The 24948-nt window shown below is 39.0% G+C and overlaps 2 protein-coding genes across 7 annotated transcripts in view; both read left to right on the forward strand.

The window, feature by feature from the left end:
• The window catches only part of sobpa (sine oculis binding protein homolog (Drosophila) a), a 45340-nt gene extending 24965 nt beyond the window's left edge, over nt 1–20375 (forward strand). For 3 of the 5 annotated variants that reach the window (XM_028001024.1, XM_028001025.1, XM_028001028.1), the window contains 3 exons: nt 1914–2009; nt 8075–10049; nt 15773–20375. In XM_028001024.1, the coding sequence (XP_027856825.1) occupies nt 1914–2009; nt 8075–10048 (2070 nt within the window). In that variant the 3' untranslated portion in view covers nt 10049; nt 15773–20375. The remainder of the gene's footprint in view (nt 1–1913; nt 2010–8074; nt 10050–15772) is intronic. The other 2 variants (XM_028001026.1, XM_028001027.1) reach the window with 1 other exon arrangement.
• A 2449-nt stretch (nt 20376–22824) lies between these two features.
• The window catches only part of rock2a (rho-associated, coiled-coil containing protein kinase 2a), a 34636-nt gene continuing 32512 nt past the window's right edge, over nt 22825–24948 (forward strand). For both annotated transcript variants that reach the window (XR_003593301.1, XM_028000009.1), the window contains exon 1: nt 22825–23637. Coding sequence is in view for 1 of the 2 variants with exons in the window: in XM_028000009.1 (XP_027855810.1) it covers nt 23539–23637 (99 nt within the window). In the remaining variant the exon portion in view is untranslated. The remainder of the gene's footprint in view (nt 23638–24948) is intronic.

The raw sequence follows: 24948 nt of genomic DNA on the forward strand, positions 1-24948 counted from the left end.
TTGGCACACACACACCTGGGCGAGTACGCGTGCCCAGATGGAAGACAGCACTTTGACAGCTGGCCTCACATCCCCACAGGACCGCGGCATCAACAGAGGGGAGCATCGAGGAGGATGTCTTCCTTTGTTACCTGAATTAGAAACGATGGGTGGATGGATGGATGGATGGATGGATGGGTGGGTGGATGGATGGATGGATGGATGGATGGATGGGCAGTAAGCATTTTTAGCATGTTAAAACAACCATTCAACCATTCATGGACTGTTTTACTCATTTTTATGTTTTTTTTCTTTATTCCTAATAATACAGTCAGACAAAACTTGTCTGTTAAAATTATCTTGATTTCCATTTCTAAATATATTCATTACAGTGTTAATAAAATTACACTGCATATCTGTCTATCCATCTATGTCTGTCTTTGTGTGGCTCTCTGTGAGCCTTGAGCCTTGTTCACGGTGCCAACACCTCATTAGTGCAATATGCAAATGAACTGGAGCGGGGCCAGAGGGTCAGAGCACAAACTGGAGGCTGGGTAATAGCACAATGCTGCATCTTTCTGTCGTTGTGCGCGTGTGTTCGCCACAGAGAGTTACTGAGTCTTCAGATTTCTGCCCGGTTAATGTCCCTTTACCATTTCTGGCGTCAGTAGCGCACATGACTGACTTCAGAACAGACGAAGTGGCAGAAAATTATGAAATTATCCAGACAAATCAAAGTTTTTCGGGAGTTTTCAGGTCAAACACCTGTTTAGACCAAGTGTTTGATCTACAAGGATCTGAACTTATCAATAAACATCTATAATATTAGCTGCTAAGTCTTCATTTCAGTGGTTTTTAGCTGCACTTTATGACCCAATCGTATCACACAAAGTTCTGTTCTACACAACAGTTGATTTTTTTTTTAAATATTAAAATAAAAAACACAATGAAGCGACTGCGGAAACATCTTAACCACACCTGACATAACAGATTGCCTCCGTTTTCACGCCGTGCATAATGAATGACTCAGAGTGCAGGAAGCTCATTTTCCTGCAGCAATCAGTGTTTGAGATGATCTTTTTTTAATGCTGCAATAAGAAACTCATGGAAATGACACATTTGAACTGTTTGGACAGATTTATCAAATATCCATTTGATACTGATTTATACACTTAAAGGACTGAGTAGTCCTTTTTTAATATTTTAGGGACATATATTTTAACCTTTTATGCCCTTTGCATGGCCTGCAAAAGTATTCACCCTTTTCAAATCATAACCTTAACCTTCAGTGCATTTTATTGGGACATTAGGTGACGAGTCAGCACAAACTAAAGCATATTTATGATGTGGAAAGGAAATGCTGCATGTTTTCAACATTTTTAGAAATCTTTTGCAAAATAGCTCAAGATCATTCAGATGAGTAAAAAGCCTATGATCATCAATTTTCAAATATTGCCACAGACTGAGGTTTTAGAGTTAGGTCTGGACTTTGACTGGGCCACTCAAATGTCATTGTGATCTCGTTGACCTTCATCCATCTTCCCATTCACTGTAACTAGCTTCTCTCTCCTTCCTCAAGAAAAGTGTCCCCGCAGCATGATGCGGATGGATTGACGCTTATGGTTGTAATATGATGTAAACATGTAAAAGTTTAAGGGATATGGATACTTTTGCTACCACTGTACAGACAAAACTAATCACTTTTTAAAAAATTTACTTCAGATAAAAGTTAGTTCATTTTTCCATTGAACTAAACATCTGCACATGCATGTTTGCACGTTTAGTTAGCCTGTCGAACAACTTTGCAATCACCATTTCAGTTTTGTTTATGTCTCTCTTTGCTTTGCATTTCTCAGACTTTTTGTTGCCTCTGTTCACCTGTTTTATTTGACCATCCTTAAAAAGTAGCCATTATTTCTCCTCCCCCTCCTCAGACGAGAGACGGCGGCGGCCTTGGAGGGAAATTACCCCGGCACGTCTTTACTCAGGACGCTCCCCGGCTTGTCTTCAAGACAAACAGCGATGTTCTTGTAAGAATCATGAACATTTAACACCAGACACAGTTTCAGCTCAAAGGCTTTTAAGAACATGCATACATTTATTTTGATGTTTTCATTTTTTCTGCTTTTAAACATTTTTTTTCATCACACATTGTATTCTGTTTCGAAAAGACAGAAACACAGCTTTCATACCCCTTGATCTTTTCTACATTTGTCATTTCACAACCATGAATATGTGTGTTTTACTGAGATTTTATGTGACAGTCAGTAATGATTGGAAAGTAAATTGTACATATTATAATTTATCTTTTAGACAGATAATCTGAAAGATGTGGCTTACATTCCTATTCAGTTCCCTTACCTCTGATACCCTTAAATAAAATCTATCTCAACTAATTACCTTCAGAAATTATTTAGTTGTTTAATAGAGTCCACACGAGTGTCATTTAATCTCAGTATACAGATGAAACCATAAGTTTACATACACTTTTTTTCTCACTGTCTGAAATTAATTCAGACCAAGCTTCTTTTGTTTTAGGTCAGGTTAGAATTACCAAAGTTATTGCTATTTGCAAATTGTCGCAATACTGAGAGAAAGAATGTTCGATATTAATTTATTGTTGCACATGTGAACTTCAGGTTTCAACTGTAAACGCTGCAGTGATGATTTCAGAGCAGAATCAAGGAACATGGCAGAGAGGTCAGGGAGGAAGTTGTTCTCTGCAGTTTAAAGCAGGATTGGGTGACAAAATAATATCCTAGGCTTTGAGCGTCTCACCATGCACTCTTCAATCCATCTTCAGGAAATAATAAATCTAACAAGCTGTCTGCAAGTCCATTATTATCCAGAGATTCAACCCAGAGGCCTATGGTAACTCTGGAGGAGTTGCAGACATCAACGTCTCAAGTGTGACAATCTGCAAGCATCTTCCAATATGACTTTTATTGAGGAAAAAAAAGTCAGATTGGCTTTAGATGTCCTGTTTGCAGTTTGTCAAAAGTCTGAAGGAAACACAGAAAACATGAGGAAGAAAATGGTGTGGTAAGATAAGACCCAATTGAATTTACAGGTTTACATGAAGACCTAATTGAATTTATAGGTTTACATAAAGAGCATCTGTGCAGTGGGAAACTAATACAGCACATCACGTTGAATAGACTACAGCTAAGGTTAAACATGGTGGTGACAGCATCATGCTGTAGGTCTGCTTTGTAGGTTTCTCTCCTGGATTTGCTGGTTGACCTCTGAAAAGCAAATGGCAGTGAATGGATGGCTGTTAGTATTATTGTACTTTATGGCTGTTTAGTAAATACTTAGCTGTTGCAATCCATTGAATGGTTTAGCTGTTTTTAAAAAAAAAAGATTTCTATTATATTTTTATTTTAATCCAGTGTCACTTACTGTTCTTCATAGTTATACCATTATTTTTTATAGGTAATTTTAACTCTGTGGATGCAAGCTGTTCAAATATTCACAAATTAATCTTCTGACAGAGCAAACTCTGTCTGAACCCAAACGAATCTGCACCACATGTACCAGTTCTTTCTTAAAAGACCAACACTGGAATTGTTGGCATCATTATAAGGATATTCAATCACATCAGGACACATTATTCAAATATTTGAGGTCAAATATTTAAGAAAACATTGATTATTTTCTTCTTAATGCAAACAGCCAGCTGCAAGCCAACAGAAACATTTCATATCTTTGCTAGAGATCAAAGTTTCTACAGGAACATTCAGACACGATCCACCACTCAAGTCTCATCTTTCTTGCAGCTGGAGTGGTTTTACTCATCACCCCGGCCCGTAGTGTGTGCTGGGAAATCCTCCAACCGAGCTTCACTTGGTCGAGGCAGGAGGGTTTTTACATGTCACATTTATAATGACTGATATGATGGCTGGCTGTAACAAGAGCAGCCTGACAGACGCACAGAACAGGCCTGTACCTCTTTGACTTTTATCTGCTCCTTGAACTTTTCGTTCTCCATTCAGATTTTAACGAAGTCACACACACGGTGTGGCTAATGTGAAGCCCAGAAACAGGAAATCAACCAGTTATCCTTTTTCTTTTATTGATCAGGTCATTATAATCAACAAAAAAATAAATGATGTAACCTAATTAGTACCCACAGCATCAAAGGTATTTGCTGCTGATGGTCTTCAAGACGTTGAATTGAAGTAAATCTACTTTGAGCTTCATTTTCCAACAAACTTTTTTCTGCTAAGAGTTTGGCTGCATTCGGTGCATTAATGCTGTTGACGTCTAGAGTGGTCAGGATGTTCTGCACATTGTTTGGAGCATACCTTGGCTTATCAAACTAAGTTCCTCCTCAGTTGGATGAAGGTTGTGTTGTGAAGTCTCAGGGTGTAGAAAATTGTTTCAGATTTTCAGTGATGGATTTGTTTCATAACCAGCATGAACAAAATGCCTAAAGTGATGCTGTTGGGGTTCCATGTTGTGATGTCAGCTTATTGGTGTAGTCAGTTATTATTGTAACATGTCCATAATATGTGGCCTGAGCGCTCCTGCATGGCTTAGTCATGAAGAATTTGAAGCCTCAAATAGACGCTAGTTTAGGAAAATGATGGCAGTGCAGCTGGTGTGGCTGCCGAACTCATAGCGTCCTGCTGTTTCCCTGGCAACAACCGAAAGTATTGTATCTCTCTCTCACTAAGTGCTGAATCACTTAATGCCACGGTCACCCCCTTTCACATAGAAATTGGTATAATCACTCTGCTTGCTGCTAATGGCTCTTTGCTGCTGAGAAGGTCCAAATTACCCCAAGGCTCAGCTGTGCTGGTTGCTGAGAGACCAAAGGAAGTAGTGAGCCATTGGGCTGCTGCAGTTTGAACACAGTTTCTATGTGTCTTAGCTGCCAACAGACTCTTTCTTTGGGACCTGTTCGTTTTTTCTGTGTGGTTTCTGAAATGTCCAAGACGACATCAGGTTTAAGTTAAAATGTTCATTTTACAACCCTGAGCCATCAGGTAAGACAGTCACGCCACCATATTGAGCGACTTATTTAAAGGTTAGCTAGTTTCTCAGCCTTAAGGTTATTATGGACAAGCAGTCTGTGCAAACATCTGGCCAGCTGGTGAAACGCAAAAGTGAGTCACATGTAATTTTCTGCAAGTAACACCCAATAGATGGTGGTTAAATGCTCCAAGACATGACACAACGCAGCAGTTCAGCCATAGAAAGTTTTTATTTTTTAAGCTTTTATAATTAAATATACGACAAAAAGGATGCAGTGCCACACTCCACCAGGGCGTTTCACCCCTTGGAATTGGAGATATCCCTAACAAAATTATTTGTTACCGTCTATATTGACCCAGATAAGATCCCATTTAAGTCATCCATGGTTCTGCAATACCAACTTTATTTTTACTTGTAAAATCTGTCTAATTATGACAGTGTTTCCTTAGCACTCTCTCTTTGATTCACCATAACCTTTCCATTTTCAGAATCCTCTTTATTAATCAGTCTTTTCTGAAACCCCCTCTTTATCTTCTGCAGTTGTTTTAAATCTGTAAATACTTCTTCAGTTACTAAAACATTCTGGTATAGCTATGCAACTTGTTGCATCAAAAATATTTTCTTCCTGCCCCACAACCTTTAACATGGCCCATCTGGCTCTTCCTAATTTTGTCCCTTTTCATTGTCGGTTCAGAAGGTGAGAGGAGAAAGGACGGCTGCTTCTTTTCCAAGCCAGATAACTGTAGTGCAAATGGTTAAAGTACACCACCAACGCTGGTTCGTTGGCCACGGTGGAAATAAATGGCCGTAATTAGGCTGAACTGCAAACATCTGTGTGCAGGAGTGTGGAGCGAGACGAGAGGGAAGGAGAAAGCACAACTCCATTAGCGTAATGCTCGGTGAAATTTTCACTCGCAGTGCAGAAAGTCGTTAAGTGCTCTCCGTCTGTCTTTTCGAGTCGAGGAAAATTTCAGTACATTTATAATTTAAAATATCCAAGGTCTAGGAATATAAAACTCAACTTGTGAGAACACTTCCTGGACTTTTACTCTGTTACGCCTCATTGGATTAGTAGGACTAATTGAACAGTTAAAGCATCTAAAATTAAAATGACTTTTAGTGATTATGTATGAGATTATGTCTCAGATCTGTTCTATGGCTATGTCACCATGCGTGTAACTTCTTACTCTATCTTGTATGATTGCTTAAAATTACAAAATATTTGCAAAACCCGTCAGTTTTTTCAAAGTTGTAGTAGATAAAGTTTATTTTACAAATGCATGCACATAGACAGCCTTTCTGACTTAATCTTTTTAAGCCACTGTCAGACCCGATTCTTTCTAATAAACCAGTGTTGCTTTGCACCGTGTAAAACAGGAGTTTATCCGCTTTCTGGTTGCATCCTTCAACTTATTAACATTCAGCAGGGGGGTAAAAGGGTCTGTATGATGGATGGATGTCGCTGAAGGGTCTGACAACTGATTAATGCCTTAATTATCTCCAGTGAGGACCTGCCACTCCTCCCAGAGCTGACAGAGTGAGCTGTGTGTGGCCTGACGAGCGTCGCCGTGTTCGGGGCTCGCCCACTGCTATCTGCTCCACCGGGGGTCACATTCATTTTCTTCCGTCAAGAAAAATGCTCACATTTTTGCACTGTGAAGGTGTTGATGAAAGATTGCAGCAGCCTGTTTTGGGGATCAGCGCCACTGCAGTGGTCATAAAACTTCACATTTAAGACGAGCCAACACACATTTGGATTCCATGTAGCTGTATAAAATAACAATTAGATGGAAAGGCAACAGAAATGTATTATGTATGTCTATTTTCATGGCAAAACAAGTGTAGAATCCACATTTATTTTTTTCAGATCATTAACTGTTTAATAGAGTTGGATAACCTTAGTAAATATAAAACTATTAAAGGAAATTACTCTTAAGCCCAGAATTTCAACAACATCTTCACAAGACCATTATATTTTTATGCCAGTTTTTTTAAAGCCATATAGACATTTTAGATCATTGTCTTGCTGCATAACCTAAGTACACTTGAACTAAAGGTCACAAGGAAATTCTCCCTCAGGATTTTGTTGTGTGAAAAAGAACTCATGGTTCCATCAACTCTCATACGTTGTCCAGACTGTTACCCTACCTGCACCATGCTTGACATTCTCTACAGCTGGGCAATATGGACCAAAAATATTTGTATTTATTAATATGTTTTTTTAGCATGACAGATTCAAAGATAAATATCACACTTATGTTTCAAATTAAAGTTTCTCAGATAATATGTATTCCGATACAAACTGAAAGAACAATTATTATTTCACACCAATGACAGGACTCTGAAAACACTTATGACTCACTAGAACTTCAGAAAATTCATCTGATAATCATTTTGTCATCCGGTGACACAAAAAAGAAGAAAATAAAAATAAAAGAAACTTTATTTCATTTTATCTTTAAAAAATCTATAAAATTGGGGATTCATTCTTTATTTTTCATTATGAATCAAAAAATAGGTGATTCTTGTTTTCAGTTTGTAGCTCTTAAGACCCAACACTTTAATGTATTTTTGTGGAATACCATGTTGTGTTTGTTACTTCTGATCAAAGCAGAAATTAATGGAATGACTAGCAATATAATCTGAATGTCCGAAAGGACATGATTTGGATATTGTTCCCAGCCTTCCTATAGATTTGTTCAATTAGACACCTGCAAGAAGCTGCCAGAAGTATTTTACTGCATTTATTACCAAGTTGGCACAATATTCAAATCATTTTGTTGAAGGAAACTGAGGGAAAATATCTTGTAGCTGTATCAGAGTCATTTGTTCACAGGACTGAGAGTGAGTGTCTTTTTCAGGCCAACAGAAAGTGCAAATGAGAACTTGTTGCGTGGGCAGATTGTTAAAGACAGTCACCTCAGTTGCATAGCAGCAGAACATTGTTATGTCTGCTTTCACTTCTGTAAATGTAGAGTTGTTAAAAGCAAATGGGGGATGCATATTTACAAATATAAACTAACTTACTTATTAAGCAAGATGATGATGATATAATATTGTGCTGTACTATATGTATATGACAAGATACATACCTTATGTGCTGTGTTTTTTGCAGGTGTGTGACTGGTGCAAACATATTCGCCACACTAAGGAGTACCTGGACTTTGGCGCTGGTGAGCGCAGGCTGCAGTTCTGCAGTGCCAAATGCCTAAACCAGTATAAAATGGACATTTTCTACAAGGAAACCCAGGCTGCCCTGCCTGGAGCATTGTGTAACCCTGGTCATGGAGCTGGAGGGGAGGGAAAACCAGAGTGCAGTGCAGGGGTGCAGCTGCTGACTCCTGAATCCTGGGGTACGCCACTGACAGATCTTCGGCGTAAGGCTCCTTCACCAGGGAGCCATTCTGGCACCTCTGCCTTGGTCTCCTCTACTTCTTCTGCCACCTCACCTTCAGAAACAGCGGCTGTGTGTTCCCCTTCCTCATCCACTTCAACCAAAATCCCCACACCTAGACCTCATGAAAGCCCAACACTTCCCCCTCCACCTCTTCCTTTGCATCCACCAGTGGGGGTTCCCTCTGGCAGCCCACCCATGGTGATGACACCCAGAGGACCTATGCCCCTGCCTCTGTTCATGGAACATCAAATGATGCAGCAGATCCGACCACCATTTCTTCGCCCCTCTGCCCATCCAGGGGGACCTAACAGCCCACTTTCAAACCCCATAATCCCCGGGATTGGTCCACCTCCTCCCCCAAGAACCCTTGGGCCAGCATCAAGTCCCATGCACAGACCCCTCCTTTCTCCACACATCCACCATTCATCCAATCCTAATCCAGGTATGATCCCTCCTCACCCTGGCCTACCTATACCAGGTCTGCCCCCTTTTCCCCCTGTCAACATGATGCCCAACGGACCCATCCCTTTGCCCCCAATGATGAACTTTGGCATGCCATCCTTAGCCCCATTGGTACCCCCACCAACTCTGTTGGTCCCTTACCCGGTCATTGTACCTCTCCCAGTTCCAATACCTATTCCAATCCCAATCCCTTTTAACTCCAAGACTTCTAGGGACCAACCAGAGAGCAGTAGTTCTGTCCACAGTGCTCCAGATTCTTCAGAAGCATCATCCTCTAGGGCTCACTCTCCAAGTTCTTCTGGAAGTGACAAAGGGGACCACAAGACAGAGCCAGCAGGTGGAGAACAGGTTTCTCCTGTACCTGGTGAGAGAAGCAGGACAGCGTTCATGGACTTGACTGTGAAGGCAGAGGATAATCCAGGCAGTCTTTGTCTTTCCAGTGGCTCTGGACTGATTGATGGTGTAATTGACCTAACTGTGGGCCAAAAGCCAGGCCAGCAGCACCTCATTCAGACCATGCTCGCTGGAGTCCAGGTCAAAGTGGAGGAATCGAGATCTCCACCAGCTGATGGGTTTGGGAGGGAATGTGTAGGTAGTAATGCAGAGAACACTCTTTTACCACAGGGCAGTTTTACAGAACTGGATACAGGCACACACCTTAAGTCATTGGACTCTGCAGTGCAACCTTCCAGCAAAACTGATCTTCCAGAGAGTCAAATAAGTCCTAATTTTAAACCAGCGCTCTTGCCTACATCAGTACGGACCCAGTCCTTAGCCCTTCCTCAGCTTCAAGCTAACTCTGCTGCCCCTTGTAATGTAATTGTCAATGGCACTGGATGGCATTCCCTTCTCAATCCAGACCGAAAAGGAGAGAGGGATGGGGAGAACCCGCCAAAGAATGGTGATCTGGAGCGCGAGGCGCTGAAAGAAAACAATTGTTCGGTGGGTGAGGCAGGGAAACGAATATCAGCACAAGATGAGAAAGTGGATACAAAAGTGGACAGTAAGCAAGACCCTGACTCCAGCATGGAAGAGGGTGAACACGCCTACGCCCTGCCACTTCTCTCAGCGGGAGGTTGTGTCGTCATCCAGGCTGTGCCAAAGCCTGCCGCTGACAAGACAGCCATCCTGTCCTGCTCCATCAGTGCACCATTGTCAGCAGGTGGGAGCCCTGAGCTGGAGCCGCCGCTGAAAAGGAGGTGTCTGCGAATCCGCAATCAAAACAAGTGAGGTAAGTGAATTTTGGTATTATCCAAATAACACTTTTAGGGAATCTCACATCAACATTTTGGCATGGGCCATTACCTTTATCTGGGATTTGCGAGTTAATTCCAAGGCTGCAGGATTTCTTATTTTTGCAGAGGAGGGTGAAGTGATAAGATTATCTAGATTCAGTTTAAACTAAACAAACTTGTTTTGCTATTTTGTTGTAATCAGTGGATACAATTCAGCCTGTGACACCAATCAACTTCCACAATTGACAATTGAGAGATGTTATAGACCGTGTGTTGATCAGTAGAACAGAGTATTGTTAAGTATGACTAATGTATTCAAAGTTCTAGTATTCAGTGTTTTAAAATCATGTTTGTTCTTTGGTAAGCTTTGATTTTATTCTGTTCAGCCAAAGCAAAACCCTCGTGTCACACGTTTCTGGATAATTTGGTAAAATCGCACAGAATTGGTACACGAAAAGCACTTGACAAGTGAAAAGGAAAGATTTTATTTTAAGTACTATCTATGTAAAGTGCGGTAAAAAAAATACTTTGTTTTTACCTTTTTTCACATAATTTAAAAAAAAATGACATACGGTTCTTTGAGACTGAGGGGAACTTGAATATCAGAGCTCACAGGTGTAAGCAGAAGGGTAATCAGGCAATTGGACTTGGAGAACGTGTCTAAACATGTCCATTGAAGAACCCTATGGCGATACTTTGGGATTAAGAGGTATCAGGGCCTTTAGGTCAGTGTCAGAGATTGGTTGTTTCTGGTGAGCGTCGGACTCAAAGTTGCCCTTTTTCCCCGATTCTGTTCATAAGGTTCTTGGGCAGAATAACTCGCACAGAAAGAAGCGGATCTGTTTTTGTGGATGTATGTATGTATGGATGGATGGATAGACAGAATGTGTGGCCTGGGTTTGTTTTCTTTTTTTTTTATATGATTTTTTTTATTGTGTTGTAATACATACTCCCCTAGGAATGAAAGCCATAGTACCCACGTTTTATTTGATTGTCCTTCCCTTTACGTCGGACATCAAATTATGACTGAGTTTTAGGGTTTCTGTGGTTTTAAAATGTGTAATACAAAAGGATTTCCTCAATCTATAAAATATTCTTTACTCAGACTTTTTCTCTTCTTTTGTAGACTAATAAGAAAACATTTTGCACTCTTTTCTGTCCTCTTAGATTGTTCAGGTGCAGTGATAAAGATTAATCAGAGTGACAGTGTGCTGCTTGATTTTTGGGTAGACACAGTGTGACTTCTGACTTTGGAAAAAAGAAGTGAAAAAAAAGAAAGAAATGATTGAAACATAGTGCTCCATTTTCCTCAGCGTTACCTGAATGCTGCGGCAGGGAGATGTGTTTGAATGTCACTTAGGGAACTCTTGTGGAGAACATTTTTGAAAGATGTCTGATTCAATAGCATCCTGGTGAACAGGATGTTTAGCCCACACATTAATTTTCCAAACAAAATGAGTGTTTAAAACTTGTTAGATCGCATTCTCGATCACCAAAATGGAAACCTTTTCTTGTCAAAAGACCCATTCAGCACATTTTCACTACAGTTGATGCTACATTCCTTGGTTTATTGAATACTAATTAAATGAAACTGCAATTTTGAGCAATTTAAAGGCAAATTCAGGTTAGGGTGGCACGAGGTGAGTGCTCTGAATGAAATCAATTAGTGATGACAAAAGAGGGAAATCAAGCCCTGCAGCCAGCAGCTAACATGAACAGAATTAATCCGCTGTAATAATCAGACATGGGAAGGTTTATTTTTTATGAAGACTGACACTGGAAAGTCCAAATACTAAAATGCTCTTTCTAAAATATTTTCTCATTTCGTAGAGAAATGCTAAGACATTTATTAAGGCATTAGTTATTTACCATGACTAGTATTTACCATTTACCACGTGTCATGCCTTCTATTTCCTTCCATGCTGTGATGTATGACGGTGAACACAGGCAGATTAAAGGTCTCAGCTGGGCTGCATGGTGCTATTCCTGTAAACAGGGAAGGCCCATTGCACCCTTTTCTTTTTTTAGTTGCAGAGTTCTAAACTTAATTCTGGCCTTTTTACCCTGCCACAGATACCTCGCTATTAATCTATCCCATTCTGAGAACTGTTTAGGTGGGATTCTGACTGGTAGACATTGAAATAAGTACAGTAACTGTGGAAGAATAGTCATCCTGGTGGATTCTATCCAGGAGCTCAAACTTAAAAAGGGGATAACATTCCATCTATGTAAATCTGATTTTATTTTCAAATTTAGTGGGCCATAATTTGTATCGAACAGTTTTGAGAAGTCCCTCGATAGTGAAACACCCAAATATTTGATAGACTCAGCCTCCCAATTCCAGTTGTACCCAGTCTTAATTGAAGACAGTGGATCATAGTTAAATGTTAATACTTGAGTTTTATTTATATTAATTTTGTAACCAGAGATTAAACTAAACTCTTTGAGCAACTTCATCAGTTTTGGGATGGTCTGTGTGGGCTGTGTTATACTTATCAATACAAGGATAGTTTTTGCTCCCAGATGTTGTTGTAACCCCTTTTATATCTGGACTCTGTCTTATCAGTTGACTCATGAGCTCAATAAACAAGGCGAAGAGAAGCGGCGACGCACAAACACCCCTGTCTCGTTCCTCTTTCCAAAGTGAATGAATTGGTCAAATCTCCATTAATTTTAATTCTAGCTGTTGGTTTAGTATATAACGATTTAAATGTGTCAATTATCGTTGTATGAAACCCAAATTTTGAAAGCACTTTATATAAAAAAGACCACCCTACCGAATTAAATGCTTTCTCTGCATCTAAAATTAATATCAGTGCCTCTAGTTTTTGCTGAGTGACTTCTCTCATAATGTGTAATGTTTTTCTAATGTTGTCTTTTTGTCTCTTTGCCTGACAAAACCAGTCTGATCTTTATGCATTGTCTCCATCATTGTTTTATTTATTTATTTATTTTTATTAAACTTTATTTAAACAAAGTAAGCACAAACACATAAGGCAATTACAACAGTGTAACTCTGTAGAGGGCATAGTAGAGGCAGATTTTGAAATGGAAATATTAAGTAATATTGATAAGAAAAAAAATAAATGAATAATAATGAAACAATAACTAAAATAGCAACAAGGGGATTCATATCTTAGGATTGATATACATTGGTGGGCAATTCCATTAATATTTTAGTCAGGTATTCATATGATTCAATATATTTCAGAGATTTCAAATAAACAAAAAAAAAAAGGTACAGCAGTGATGCTTATTTTAAGGAAACAGTCCTTTTAAAGTTTGTAACTTATTAATTTTATCAGTGTTTTATTGAATCTGTTCTTGTTTTGGTTTGGTTAGGTTGTTCATAAGAGAAGACGACTCTTATGTCTCTGTATTGTAATAAATACTACATTGTCTTTATAAAATAAAAATAAGGAGGGTTAGGGTAAGAACTGTCCATATAGTACTGTGGAAGAAATGTTTGAAGGCTTGTGCATGAATCAAGATGTGTTTGAAACAGAATATAAACAATTTAGTAGGAATGGTGTTGAAAAGGCAAATTAAAGAAATCTGGATTACTCCATATAGTAGACCGCTGTTAAAAGCATGGAATGCAAATATTGATATCCAGTATTGTGTTGATGCATATGCATGTTGTGTTTATATTGTATCTTACATGTCAAAAATTTTAAGTGAAATTGGTCTTCTTCTAGGAAATGGACAAAAAGAGAAGCAGCCAAAGAAGGAAATGTTTGTGCTAAAGAAGCTTTAAAGAGATTTGGTAGTGTCTATTTGCATAACCGTGATGTTTGTGCTCAGGAAGCAGTGTATAGACTCACCAACATGCATTTAAAGGAGTGTTCTCAGAGAGTTATTTTTATTCCAACTGGTGATAATATTGTGAAAATAAGTTTTCCCATTTCTGTTTTGAGACAAAAGCTACATCACAGGATCTTACTTCAAAAGACAATTATGGATAACTGGCATAGTTGAACACTATAAAAATAGGCCGAATGATAATATGTTCAATAATATGTTCCTGGTTAAGTTTGCTTCAGATTAAAGCGTTTTGGCAAAAAATGAGGAATGTAGCAATGCAATAAAGTTGAATAATGACTTTGGGTTTATTGGGTTTATTGGTTTTGTCCAAAAATAATTTGGACAAAACCAGCGCATATTGATCTCGGAATCAATATGCGCGTTTCTCTGAAACAAAAGAGCCAGAAAAGTTTTACCAAAGCATAATGCAGTTATTTCTGCCTTATCACTTTGATAGTGAACTTAAGCCTTTGGTGAGTTTTACAGAACTGGTTTGCTTGGATTTGTTGATGGAACAAAACATTCAGTAAAGTCTATTGTAGATTTAAGTAGGAGTGAGTTTGAGTTGGAATCTGATCATTTGGAGGCTGTGGACAATGTTACTGGTGATGTAATGCTGGAAGACGCATGGGCTGAATGGTGTTCTGAGGTTGAATTGGAACGCTTGGAGTGTGTGGTATTACAAAAAGGATGACAAATAGAAAACAGTGATCAGGAACAAATCCCTGTATGACCGGTGTCAGAGTCTGGTCCGCATTGCCGGCAGTAAGTCAGGCTCGTTTCCGGTGAGAGTGGGACTCCGCCAGGGCTGCCCTTTGTCACCGATTCTGTTCATTACTTTCATGGACATTTCTAGGCGCAGCCAAGGTGTTGAGGGGATCCTTTTTGGTGGCCTTAGGATCTCGTCTCTGCTTTTTGCGGATGATGTGGTCCTGTTGGTTTCATCGGGTCGTGATCTGCAGCTCTCCCTGGAGCGGTTTGCAGCCGAGTGTGAAGCGGCCGGGATGAGGATCAGTGCCTCCAAATCCGAGGCCATGGTCTTGAGCCGGAAAAGGGTAGAGTGCCTTCTCCGGCTCGGGGGTGAGGGTGTGGGGGCTACGGGGTGTCCTGCCCCAACTGGAGGAGTTCAAGTATCTCGGGATCTTGTTCACAATTGAGGGAAGAAGGGAGCGGGAGATCGACAGGCGGATTGGCGAAGTGTCTGCCGTCAAGCGGGCGCTGTACCGGTCTGTCGTGGTGAAGAGAGAGCTGAGTCAAAAAGCGAAGCTCTCGATTTACCGGTCTATCTACATTCCCACCCTCATCTATGGTCATGAGCTTTGGGTCATGACCGAAAGAACGAGATCGCAGATACAAGCGGCCGAAATGGGTTTTCTCCGTAGGGTGTCTGGGCTCTCCCTTAGAGATAGGGTGAGAAGCTCAGTCATCCGGGAGGGACTTAGAGTAGAGCCGCTGCTCCTTCACATCGAGAGGAGCCAGTTGAGGTGGCTCAGGCATCTAGGCAGGATGCCTCCTGGACACTTCCCTGGTGAGGTGTTCCGGGCATGTACCACCTGGAGGAGGCCCCGGGGAAGACCCAGGACATGCTGGAGGGACTGTGTCTCTCGGCTGGCCTGGGAACGCTTCGGGATTCCCCCGGAGGAGCTGGAACAAGTGGCTGGGGAGAGGGAAGTCTGGGCCTCCCTTTTTAAACTGCTACCCCCATGACCCCAACCCTGGATAAAGGGATGGATGGATGGATGGATGGATGGATGGATGGATGGATGGAAAACGTTTGACCACAGATGGACATGAAAACTCAAAACTTAATGAAGATGCACAAATTAATCCACAAGATTTTCTCTTTAAAAGCTGATCATAAATTGATCAATACAACCTGGACTCTGTCTCACTGTCCTCCCTCTCTCTTTCACAGATGGATGCTCTTATGACCGCAGTGCCATCAGCGACTCATCTATCTACCCCCAACCTCTAAATCCCATCACTCCAAGCTATCCCACTCCTCACGTTCACACACGCACATGTAGGTTGTTGTCATCTCACCATCTACCAGCACTACTAATCGCCTTTCGAGACTGACGAGAATCCAAGAAAACTAAATGACGTGTATCATAGCAGAGGAGACAGGGCTTCTCTTCTCTTTATGACACTCTTTGAGGGCCGAATTTTATATATAAGGGACGTTTTGGCCAGCAGGACTTCTTGACCTTTAACCTGGAGACAGTAAATTCTTGCAACAGGAAGATTATCAGACGTCCACAACCCCGGTGGATTTCTCATTATTTAAAGATTCAATCTGCACTTCCCCCCTTCAACACAAGCTCTAGTTATATATATATTTTTTTTACTATGGAGCATCCTGTGATATTCAGACGTAAGTGTGGAACCTGTGAAAAGCTTTGAAATGAGATGACACTATAACCATGGTACTAAATGTTTGCTCTTGTATTTTGTTTTATCCTTTTTAAACTCACATGTTTTGAAATACAGATACATGGAAACTATAAACAAACATCAGAACAGTTCATGCAGCTAATTTCTAATGAGAGGAGTCATAAATACTCTTGAATATCTACACTTTCTGTTTTGTGGGATAAAAACATCAAATTGATTAATGGGGACAGTGTTAATGTCACTAGCCATCTGCTGTTCAGATTTTTTCTCTACATGCATTATTGCACAAAAAAGAAACAGTTATCAAAATTGACTTTTGTGAATGTCATAAAACCAATGGGATGGGCTAATGCTTGCTCAGGCTCTTCATTTTGAGAACATGTTAAGCCTTTCTGTGCTCCTAAATTAATCTGGAAATGCTATGTAGAAAATCTGCCAACCTCAGCCTTGGAAATTTGTGTTTAATGTCTTTATTAACAGTGATACTCGTGTTCACTTTTATTGATGTCAGACGAGGGATAGCCCTTTTATAAATCTCAATCTTTAACTGTGAGGGAAAACTATTAGAAAAAAAGAACAAATTTCACCCATTTGCCATGTCTGTAATCTTCGTAAAGTTAACAAAGTTACAAAGAAACTATTTTGGAACAAATTTGAAAAAAAAAACTGCTAGTTGCTATTGCAATTTAATCCTCTTCACATTTTATTTAATTGCTAATCATTAGCTAATAATGTCTCAATTGTCAGTTTGAAATGAACATGAAACAAGCCTTGAAGTAACTACTAATAGAAATGGGACATTAGTAATTGTCCCCTTTTGTTCCCATCTACTTTAAAATGAATAGGTTTAATAAATGCTTAGCTGTTTAATAATTTGTTCCTATTAAGTAATGACAAACTGTCCTTTTAACAATCACTTCCTAGTCATTAAGTACTTGGCATAATTTCACTCAGAAAAACATCACTAGCTAAAGGCCAATTCCTTAGTTGCAAGTTTATCTTTTTTCTCCGTTTCCCATTTGAAAATGATCATTAATTTATGTTTACCAAATCAGTGACTGTGTAGGAATAAACCAAGATTATATTTTGATGATATTAAACTGACTATTGATAAATCATTATTTATTCAACTAATCTCTGGCTAGTTGCTAATGATTCATCAGTAGCAATTAGAAACCGGATGGGTAGGGCTAATTAGCCACTGATGCTAACTTTCATAATATTCTAACTTATTTCAGATAGAAACAAAAATAGTTTGTTCATAAATCATTAACTATTAGAAAAATGAAAACATGTGTCCTCATTATATAAAGTCCATCTGACTCAACATTAACCAGTTGACTAAAATTCAATCTTTCAATGTTAATAACCTATTTAGCAATGTTTCTTTTTTTTGTCCACATATCATGTAAAATTGACAATTAACTTATCCCTACCAAATCAGTAGTTCGGTTAAAAATATCAACTTCACATTTGAGTGTCAGTAAGTCAACTGTTAACAAATGACTTTAATTATTATGAAAAATAGTTATTAAACCAGATATGACCATGTGTTAAATCTAAGTGCTAATGTGTCACTAGCAAAATGCTAGGGAGAAAATTAGCCACTGATGCTAACTGGTTCCTTTTTATTAATAATAATTTTGCTATAAATATTAGCAATGAAGCCATAATTTTGCTACATAATTTAATTCAGACTCAACTATTAAAAATATTTTAGCTATAAAATATATTTTAAAAATAACTAACTGAGCACTAATCACCAAGGTTAATTTATTCTTTATTGGTCTGGGTAAAATGTCTTATTCAAATCAAAATCTGTTTTGAGGGAGACCTGCTCTTCAAAGCAGCAGGACGTACAATAAAATACATATCAATAACACAACAATTGCTAAACATATAAAACTAAAGAAATACATCAGATATTAAGAATAAACATGTGAACATTTACTTTACTAACTAGCATACAAACAGTTTCTGATTAATAACTGATTTGTTTCTGTATAACTGAACACAGTTTTAGGGCTGTTGTAAAATGTTTCCTCTACAGTCCATACTAAATTACCTAAAGTTGTTTAGCCAACATTTTTTAGCTTAAATTTTTAATTGTAAAGCAATTTAGTCCTTTGTGTGTTTGAACTGCCCCCCATCCGGATCGACTTGCATTCAGTCAAATGAAGCCAGAAGTCAGTCTACATTTCAGTGGTGAGATGCACTGCACTCTGGAGTTCAGAGACAAAACATGGAACCTAGTTTTTGTTTGTAAAGTCATCTTTCTGATATTAGACCTAGTAACTAATAGTTGGCTATTAAAACTACTTATGCGAAGAAAAACTAGGCACACCATAAATTAAGAATGGTTTTAAACACCACATTACTTTTAAAATGGTACTTATAGTCAACAAAGATTAAAAAAAAGAGTATCCAATGCACTAACTTGGCAATCCCACATATTTTTTTGTCTTGTGGTAGCATACATTTTATTCACTGTTGAGTTGTACCTAAAAGAGGCCTAACGTTTACTCTTAGCTCACACATACAGCGTATGCAAACTCATGTCTGACAGGCTTCATAAATATAACCATGTACAAGTTTGTGAGGAGGTTGCAAACAGAAACTCCGGCTGAGATTACACTGCATGTAATTGTATCTGTGAGCTGTGAGGTGGGCATTTAGGTTTAACCTACTGTCTGCCTCAGGTCAGTGTCAGTCCTTGCAAAGCTTCTGCTCTATTTTCTGCAAACAGAGAGGGAACAAATACAGTGTTTAAGTTTCCTATTTTCCTGCTTTGCATAGAACTCTAAAAATGAAAGTCAGAGGAAGAAATTGTTCTTAATCAGCTGCTCAAATGCACATAGTCAGCAAACAGAATATAACATTAATTTGGAGTTTTTACTTCCAAACAAGTGACATATGAATTTAAGTGAACTCTGTAAAAACACAAAGTGTCAAACATTTCTGAAAGAGGCCAATTTTCTTAATGCAATTGTCACTGCAAAGTAATTTTTTTAAATATAAAATCCACTGCTCTTTTTTTTTGTTGTAAAACTCCCTTTTGCTTAATTACCTCAAACAATAGCTCTTTTGGAGACGAGTGATGGGTTTGTTTCCTGTTTTTGATTCTGGTGCCACAAATAATTTAAATGTCAAGTCTAACTTGTTGGGATTTTTCTTTCTCTGACAAACCTAAATGTCTTGTTTTGATGATGTCCTAAACACGTGTCACTATGTTTGCTTTTCTCTTGTTGACACCTTTTATACTCCCAGACTGTGACAAAATGCCAACTTCTGACTGCTTCTACTCCCTATGCTCTGCTGGCGGCATAAGGGGTATATCCTCTTTATTTGAGGCAAGCATTGAAGATATGGGAGTCTAATTTTAGACAAATTAATCCATCTTTCTCAATAGCTGCAAGAGTCATGATGAACCTCCAGCATTCCTTTTTGATTATAAAATACAGGCCTACTTCAGAAGCCTGGATTATGCAATGCAACTAACTCCAAGCTGGGAAAATAAAAGAAAACAAGTGGTCGACAGACAAAAAAAATTAAATAAATGGGATACAAAGCCCTTGTGTTTCAAAAACAACAGAGAAGTTGCCTTAAATCTTGCTTGTATAATCTCCACAGCTAGACAATGATCTTTGCTTGTAAAGACAACTCTCCCTTCTTTGTACAAAAGGAAACAACTTTGTTATCTTGCTAGTGTCAATGTATAGATGATCAGCTTTTTTCTGTAACTTGTATGAACTGTCACATTTTTGCTAAGAAGAAAATCTCAATGTTCCTCAGTCCCTCTCCTCCCCAACATGCAATATGTGCAACGTTATGAACTCGTGGTGGACTGTCAATCTTTTTGTGTGCATTTTACGGTATTATTTATTGTCAACATGTTTTGAATTTGTAAATAATAAGAAAGAGACAGTTTGACATGAACCTGACCTTCAATTTTTAAACTGGAGGCATTGCTGACAAAAGGAGGACTTTTTATTATGACTTTGTACATAACATGTGGCCAAACTTGCTTTGGAGAAAAAAAAAAACAACTAATTTTGTGTTGTAACAGTTATTGTTTAATTAAAGTGAATTACTCATGAAGAGAAATAAATAAGAGGCACACACAATGCTATTTCAGTCATTTTCTGTCCATTAGTGCACATACTAGTCATAAATTCAATATTTTATAACATACTGTACATATCTATGTACAGTAAAAGAAGAGATGGAAAGAATCGGGACTGGGTGAATATAAGAGGCAAGGGAAAGTGAGCAACTTCATCCATTTCTTTTTGTTTGACTTTTGTAGAAATTCTTAAACAATGGCACCACCGAGAGGTAGCAATGGGGTTTGGGTCAAATTGCTGGCTCAGTCCTTACAACGCTCTGCTAAATTATTGTTTCTTTTTTTCTCTCCTTTTTTCTCATATTACTCTTTTTAATGTGGCAATTGTAAATGCTGTACTGTCACCGTCCTATTAGACACAACAGAATGGAACTCAAATTATGGCGTTTGGTTTTACTGCATCACCCCAACAGTAAAACAAGTGATCTTCATCTGGCTAAACTTTCTGGGGGCAGTTGGATTTTTTGACAATATAATGAGGCTCTGTTTGTATCATCCATTATTAGATTTAAGGCATAGATTTGTTTACAGATCAAGCTAACCATAGAAAATAAAAACTTCCTTTCAAGTTCAATATTCCTGCCAAAGCTAAAACTTAATTTAAAAGACAGTGAAGTTTTAAGTCACTGATAGATTTTTTTGTACAATTGGAATATTTATAACCATGAATGTCAGAAGATGCACTCAATACTTCACGAGTGGATCATTTCAGCTAACATTTAAATGAACACATACATGAATAAAGAACATTATTTAATAATTATATTAAAAAAACCTGAGACTAATTTGTGCTGAGTGCGAGTCAAAGGTCGAAATAAACTAATGGTTAAAATCCACAAATTGGTACAAAACTCAAAAGTTAATGTTTTATTTGATGTCCTTTGACACTCTGCGATTGAAAAAGTGAATGGTGTGGTCTGTAGCAGCCTCTTGTGGTGATAGACTATTAGAGCGTATTCTCAGGAAGAAGTTGAAAGAATGACAAACTGCAAATTAAAACAAATGCATTCATAATATTCATATTATTATTAATATTGGTTATAAATAGGCTCCAACATATTTATAATCTTCTTTTTTTTAAAGTCAGACCTTATTCAAAGTTTATTCAGTGACAGGTTAGCTGCCATACACCACACCACACTACACTGCAAAATTATTTCTGGTTCAGTCAGAAGTCTATATCCACTCATTGTTGATCTATATACTGTTAAATGCTAAGTTTTTAAAGATTGATTTGGTTGTTCTAACTGATCTAAAACTAAAGAGGCTGATTTAACCTTGGACAGACATACTGCTCTCTTGTAATAGATCATGATGAAAATGTCACACTGTCAGACAATATTTCAGGAAGATATTTTTAGTCCATTATTAGTAGTACTGTACAGGATGAAAACAGGTTCTGTGTCCAAGAGACAAATGTGTTTTGCTGCAAAATGTGCATATTAACCCCAGACGGTGCTAAAAGAGGCTGTGAAGATGTTGGAGTGTCATTATCATGTGGCCCAGGGCTGGCCGTAAGCAGAATATGATTTAGAGATCCCTCGTCCTATTAAGATCATCACTGATAATTGGTTGTTATTTGCTGAGGTGTATTTGTGAAAACAACTGAAGGTCAAAAACAAAGATTAAATTTATAGCATCCGATTGTAGCTATGGTAAGACAAAAAAACAAACAAACTATGAAGTCTTTGCACTTTCACAAAGTAAGCTGCTCAGTTTGTTTGCATTTTAAATTTGAATGTTAAACATTTTAAAATCTTTTAATTTATTTATATTACAACATCCATCCATTCTACAACATGCTTTATCCCTTGTGGGGTCGCAAGGTGTGCATGTTCCTATCTCCAGCGGTCAATGGGCAAAATGTGGGGTGCAACATGGACAGCTTAAATCAAATTTAAACGTATTCCCATTCTAAATAAACAAATGTTAAAATCTATGGCTGTGTTAGATTTCAAACATTTTTAGAGGAGCTGAAGGTTTAGTTAGTAGCTGTTCGTTTCCTCGGGCCTTTTCCACCAGCACCTACTCTAGCAGCTCATGCATCTTTCTGTATATTATCATCACCATTCAATTAATCAGTAATAACGTAACCACAGTATTTAATCCGTTCATAAGAAAGTTTAAGAACTTTTCTAAAAAAATAATCTCTTTCAGTATTCTGGCATTGTTTTAACCTTAACCAAGCTAAAAATGACAAGTTATTCTAAACTAATATAAAACAGTACAAAAATGACTCTGTTCTAATGCCACATTTAAATGTCTGGTCACGGTGAAATTAGTTTGGCCCTATCGTTAAACTGTACAATGAGGAAACTGTTTCTGTTCGTTCTGCATTCCGCTAAGAGAGGCTCAAAACACTCCATTCATATTGGCGGACGGGGCAGAGGGGCTTATGGGAAATTGAGTCATTTTGCGTTGATGTCAGGGGGGAGGAGAGACACTTCGACTTCAGTAGATGCAAAGTGTGCTAGAAGGAGGGCTTCTCTCTACGGATAAGACTCCAAACTTTCCTCCCCTCCGTGTCCATCCCTGTGGCCGTGTTTGAGTCGAGGAGAGGAGGAGGAGGAGGTGGGAAGAGGAGGAGGACAAACGAGAAAATGCTTGAAGAATTTCAGACGGGGAAGTGTTTGCAAGAGAACGGACATAACAGCCGCTTTTCGGGCGACTTGTGACAGCGGCGCGGACAGACTGCAACTCGGACGGCGTTGAATGGCGGAATTTTCTCCTAAAGTCGGGATTTCCAAGCGGTCGAGACCCGCAGAGGGAGGAAAGAAGCGAGGGGGAGGCGCCGAGAAAACGCCCTGCTGCCTGTTGCTATCTCCAAATTCAAACTTTCAAACCGAGTTGAGGGGAAAATGCATCTTTCACTTAACGGGAGGTGAAAACTCAACACCGTTGTCGTATTGAAACAATCGAAACTAGCTGAGTCGCTGGTTTTGGAGAACTCGTTTTGGGAATATTTTAACCCATTTTTGCTTTACATTTTTTGGCCAGTATTCCAGTTGTTTGGAGCTATTTGGGTGGGCTGAGAGCCCAAAGGCTGCTCCTCCAGGCCTCCGGCCGTTAGCCAGGAACAAAAGAGGGGCTCCCATGTAAACTCCACACAGATCAGGGGGGAAACTTTCTTATTAATCCCAGAGAAACTTTGTTTTAAATCAGCCATGTCGCTGGGCGCCGAGAAGAGGATGGCAAACCGGCTGAAGAGGCTGGAGGACATAATCAGAGACCCCAGATCAGCCATAAACCTGGAAAGTTTGCTGGTAAGTCTGCTTGGATGGTTTATTAATGATGGTGTCTGTAACCTAAGACGCATATGCACACTTTTGGCAGTGAACACCTCTGAGAAATCGGACACCTTGATGTAATGTTCACCTTTAATAAAGGCACGGTTAGAAGGGGGCTGTGGATGCACTTCAGACAGGCCTGATTAATAGTTAAGACGCAGAGCAGACAGTGCAGTTTGGGGCTCTTTGAAGCGTGTCTGCAGATTAGGATTAACTGCAGGAGAATGTCCCTGCTGGAGTGCTCTCTGGGACTAATATTTCCGGCCAAAACTCCCGCCTGTACCCCTGTTATGTCTGCACATGAGGTTAATAACCGGCTGCACACTGTCTCACTGGTAAAACCAGTTCTCTTTTGGAGCTTACTTTCCAAACAGTTGTCAAAATATTCCATCAACAACATATTTGTCACTGACATTATTTATTTTGATAAAGGAATACACCAAATTATTATTGTGAGACCAAAATAAACAGTCTTTGGGTTCTAGAGTTGTATTCTTTTGTGTGTGTGGACATAATAAAGGTGTGTGTTTATGCATAAATGAATGGTTGTCCTTTTAGTCCTTGACAGCCTGTCCAGTTGTATCCACTGTCAGCTAGAGATGGAAACCTTGAGCTCCTCTAAACATGGCATACCTGTTCTGTCTTTTTCTAACTATCCTGTCATGAACTTTAACCTTTAAAACGTGAACTGAGATCTGTAAAGTGAAGTGTATTCTCACTTCTCTGAGCATTTCACACTCTGACCTTGCTGGGACGACTGGCAACTGACAAATGTGTTTCTCTTGTGGCCAGCATTTCTCTCTGGAGAATGATGCCGTTCCAATAGTTTGTAATGGTTCCCGGATTATTAAGTAGCAACAGTTGTTTCTCTGAGGCAGAGGTCTCAAACCTTAAGGGCCGGTGTCCTGCAACATGTAGGTATGTCCCTGGTCCAACACTCTTAATTGTCCAATCATTGAATCTGGGCTGGATTAAGAAGAGTGTGTCATGATGATGACTATGCAAAACCGAATGAATTGCCACACAGCAACAAAAAGCAATGTGTGCTGTTGACACAGATCTGTCCATTTGATGGAGAACAAGTCTCCTTTCTGCCATCTTCCCTGTCATCTTAGTCCTCAAATTTCCCAACATTTTGTCACTTTAGCAGTTCCTTAGAAAGCTTTTATTTTACAGAGGTAAAATTCTAAGGAAGACCTTATAATAACAGAAATTCTATAATTTTTCATGAAATGAGGTCACTAGGAACTGCTTTTAGTCTTAAGATTATACAGGCCCTGCTCATTT

Source organism: Xiphophorus couchianus, chromosome 19 (genome assembly GCF_001444195.1).
Source record: "Xiphophorus couchianus chromosome 19, X_couchianus-1.0, whole genome shotgun sequence".
Taxonomy (NCBI): Eukaryota; Metazoa; Chordata; class Actinopteri; order Cyprinodontiformes; family Poeciliidae; genus Xiphophorus; species Xiphophorus couchianus.